The sequence below is a fragment of the Etheostoma cragini genome, chromosome 8 (assembly GCF_013103735.1).
Source record: "Etheostoma cragini isolate CJK2018 chromosome 8, CSU_Ecrag_1.0, whole genome shotgun sequence".
Lineage (NCBI taxonomy): Eukaryota > Metazoa > Chordata > Actinopteri > Perciformes > Percidae > Etheostoma > Etheostoma cragini.
In genome coordinates, this window is record NC_048414.1 from 17,156,593 (window position 1) to 17,161,125 (window position 4,533).

Sequence of the window (4,533 nt, forward strand, 5' to 3'; positions counted from 1 at the left end):
ACATGAAAACTCTACAGGGTACCTTGTAGCAGGGGTAGTCAAAGTGGGGTTCTGGGAACCTCAAGCAGTTATTGAGAAGATTCCAAGGGGTCCCCAGATTATTTGGGAATCATTTATTTATACTATAGTTCCATCCATAAGATGAGAGAATGTTTGACTATTTTGGGTAATGGGTTTCATACACTCTCTGTAACAAACATCTAAAAGCAAAACTAGAGGACCCTGGGACACAATCTTAACAAACGGGGTTCGTGGTCTAATTTGTGTCAGTTTAAGGGTCAATGATGTGAAAATGTTTTGGAACCCCTTCCTTAAAGTACTGGCTAATACTACTCATGTACACGCACAAACATGCCCACAGGGCAGCTTTAAAGCAACACTAGAGAACTTTTCCCGCTTCGGCGCCCCTACAGATTGAAAGCAGATTTGTCCCATTATGTCTCATTGGAACTATAGATCCACTAACCGATCTGGCAGAAACGGTTTTGGATACATTATATTAAGTTACAGATGTTACATTTTGTTGCTTTAAAGTCATCTTTAACTGTGAGACATTGTCAGAATGACGGGGTTGTCATTTTTACCTCTGCCAGGACAAAGGGCCGCTCCTTAAGCAGACTTGACACACTAAAGCGGCACAATCCTGTGATAAGGAGGGTGTAGTGGGGCTTCGGCCAGTTGCTGCCCACCACCTGCACTGCTATCCCCGCTGTACCAATTCTACAGAGAGAAAGTGAGACAGAAGACGTCAAGTTTGTACAAATTCAGTCTTCTCATCTTGGATATGGTCGAGACCGAAGACCTGCTGATTTGGATCAAACAACTCTGTCTGTCTCACAATCGGCAGGTGTGCTGCAATATGTGGAAGTCTCTAATTTCAGTCTCACGCCAATGAACACTAAGAGCCAAGCTTTGCTGCTACATAGTGTATTGACCCCAATAAACTTTAAAAAGTAATTGAACAAAGCGTTAACAAAGCGTTATTTTCAGTAAAGAAAAAGGATTGTCATGCTGATTTTCATAAGCACAAGCTAAATTTAAGATGCATTTATCAGGACAATGCATGATATCCTTTGCGTGTGAATGCTCCTAATAATTTAAAAGCTGAGTATCTTAAAATATTACTGAGAGTGTGCATGACAGTGTGCAGTACAGCAGAACAGTGTACAACTTGTATCTAAGCATGAATAGATCAGCAGCTTCTGGCGATGTTGCCTGAATCAAACACACACACAGCAGTGGCAGGCCCATATGTTCCTGTATTTACTGTAAAGTTAAGTGGCAGCCACCATAGAATAGTTGACTACAGTTACAGTATGTGTTGATGATGGTTGATCTGAGAAGCCTTTTAATAGGTACTGTGGCTCTAAATCAAAGACAACTGTACTATTTTAATGGAATATATACACAGTATAGTATTAATATATGGATTGGACAACCGTCATTAAATCCATATTTCCCCTAACATCCATGCCACATTACTGTAGTCTACAAGAAAAAGTGACAGGGATGTCAGATTGTCTTCGTTATTATTTACAAATTAATCTTCCTCATCCTTTAATCCATTGAACTAGCTTTAAGGAGCATTGGGCATTGAGCACTCTTATTTTCCAGTAACTGTGGCTGAAAGAGACAAACCATCGAACAGCAATCGCTACTCAGTAACCAGTCCGAACTGGTAACCTGCTGGTTAAAGGTTAAAGTCCTTTTACTGTGCTTGGCCGCAGGACTACTGACAAAACTGTTCGAGTTTTCTAGAACAAATCACACACTGCAACTTCGGTCAAAAAACGTTAAATTGTGCATAACACAAAAATACCAACTACACTAAATTTGACACGTGATAATCAAGGGGAAAACGTAATTTGATTTGCATTAAATACTCTGCCATGCCAGTGAAACGCCAGTGATGTAACACCTAACCTGATGCTAGCTACAAGCAACTAGCCACATTTTTGGAAAAAGTTTAAAAAGTAAAAATCAAATACTTTTGCGTAGCAGAGCTACAGTATGTATTAAATTCTTCCTTATTCTGTAATGATCACGCGACACCTAGCTAGCTAAGTTTGTGTACTTGGGACAGGTCCTGAGCTGTATGTCTCACCTCCAAAACAACATCAACACCACCTTTTCAAATTTAGGAAATTACTCAACTGTCTACTCTCTATCCACATATTTAACTAAATGTGTATTACTTATGCAAGGTGGGGAGGTCGTCGGTGTCGTGCTCTGGGTCTCTGGTGTTGGGAATCACTCCTATGATTGTGCTTTTCAGAGAAGTGCCCTTCAACAGCCGCTGGCTGACCAGGTGCATGTTCCGCGGAGAGTCCACGCTGAACCTGACGGTGGAGCCCGGGAGGAGCACCCCTTCATGGGTCAGCAGCAGCGGGAGACGGCTCGGTATCTGTATTTCGCGGCCGGAGTCCATTGTCCGATATTTTAAGAAGACAGGTCACTGTCTACTACGCAACTCTTGCCAACAAAAACTGCGCACTCCTCTTTACTGTCAAAAAGCCCAGGCAAGTGTAAACAGTAGACTTCCGAGTAGTATTTTCAAAATAAAACTCTTTAAACTCATTGACGAGCTGAAGACACAATTTCCTACAAAACATTACGCATGTTTTTTGAAGATAATGTTTCTGAAATTAAAACGCGATGCGTTTTGTTTTCACAGTAAACTTTTGCCCTGAACTGACACATTTGAGAATTGTTCAGCTCCTGTTAATGCTATTACTTCCTTGACTTCCTGTATTGGATTGGCTACGGTGAGTACATAGGTTCAAACTGTACGTCATTGCATTACATTTACGCGCAAAATAAGTTGAGGTTTTCAGCCTTGGTGTTGCTCTTTTTTTCTTTTAATGTTGGTTTCTAGGGATGGAAAGTAACACTGTACACTTACTCAATGGCTGTACTTAATAACAATCTTGAGGTACTTGTACCTGAATTGCGCGACATTTAGACGATTAAAATGCTTCTTACATGGTAATTCATCCGAAATAATATAACAGTCTATAATCCGAGAGATGCCAATTTGCATAATGTTTTATTTTACCTATGATAATTAAAATTAGCAGATTTACTGTTTTACCTAAGTAGTCTACCAACAATACTGTATTTGTTGTTTAACTAAAGTTGAGGGATCTAAATACCTCTTCCACTAAAGTCACTTTAGTAGTTTGAACCTCATGTTTCTATATACTTGATTGGCAGATCATTAAATACAGCCAAACAAGGCAACTTAATATGTTTACCTTTTTCTGACAATGTTGAGATTCAGTGTTTCCTGTGTGGGTGACCTCTCTGTGCTTCCATGTATTAAGTATATTAATTAACTAGTCTAATAACCACAATCTACATAACAACTCATTTGAAAGAAGTACAGAAGCACATGTTTTGCTTTTGGTTTCAGGTACAAAATACTGTCTATTGTAACTTCTAGGGTTATTTAAGCATTCCAGAAATCATTTTTGTTCAGTGGTATTATCCTACTTTTAACTTTATGTATATATTTTTTTCCAACCTATACTAACCAGGTTCAGAAAAAAAACAAAAATGAATCCACTATTTTAGGGAAATAAAATGACCAACAAAAGATTGAAATACCTGCAGTTTATCATGCAAAACAATTACATAGGACATAATGGCATAATAATGGCAGCATATTTAAAGACTCACTTTAACAACGAATGGACACTAGACACAGGGTTAATTGATAAAAAAAAAAGTGCTCTGCGTGCTCGCTAACATCTATTCCTAGCAAGCTTGCGTGGTAAATGGAGCTAGCTAGCCGGATCAAAAATTCACATTCTCATGTGTTGCCATTTCTCCAAGCAGTATCACTAGTGAGAAACATACAGAATAAGAACAGACTGACACAGGTTGACACATACAGTACGTAACTTTAAGTTAATTTTACTATGTCACACATAGGATTCTTTGGATAAACACTTTGGTTGGGCTATTGTTTACATATCTTTTAATCCACTAACTGTCTTTCTCAAGAACAAAAAAATACACATCATGCAAAGAATATGGGGGGCTAGGGGCAGTAGAAATGGATATAGGATTGTACATTGCTTTTGTTAAAAATGTGTCAGCAGCCATGTCACGGAATACTCGCTGGGTTGGTGACTGCTCCAAGTGAGGTAAAGGAAAGGGATAGCCAGACAAGGTCCAGAATATAACCTCATTTATAATGATTTTACGTATGAATGTAAAATCTTCAAACAGACTGGAATGGCCTGCCAGGTAAAATGTTCTTGTTTTTTTTAATAAATGATTATAAATATGGTGGGTATATAAAATTATAAACACCTAACCTACAACAAAGGTACCCAGTTCTTGATTTTTATTTCTTTCTGAGAGCATTCGTTATGTAAGATGGCTGATGTCCGTAAACAGACTTGCTGTCAGAGCTGTTGTGTCTTGGTGTTGCTATGTATCAACAAAAAAATGTCCAATGATATACTGGAGTGAAGATGAGACACAACAGCATCTCTTAATGGACTGTTATAGAGAAAAAGAAGTCTG

General features: G+C 38.6%; 1 protein-coding gene across 1 annotated transcript in view; it reads right to left on the reverse strand.

Annotated features, from left to right (window-relative positions):
- lonp2 (lon peptidase 2, peroxisomal) overlaps nucleotides 1–2,535 on the reverse strand; it is a 20,015-nt gene extending 17,480 nt beyond the window's left edge. Inside the window, exons 1-2 of the mRNA XM_034878051.1 lie at nucleotides 2,196–2,535; nucleotides 585–720 (exon numbers count right to left, since the gene is read on the reverse strand). Of these exons, the coding sequence (XP_034733942.1) occupies nucleotides 585–720; nucleotides 2,196–2,428 (369 nt within the window). The 5' untranslated portion in view covers nucleotides 2,429–2,535. The remainder of the gene's footprint in view (nucleotides 1–584; nucleotides 721–2,195) is intronic.
- Nucleotides 2,536–4,533: the final 1,998 nt, after the last annotated feature.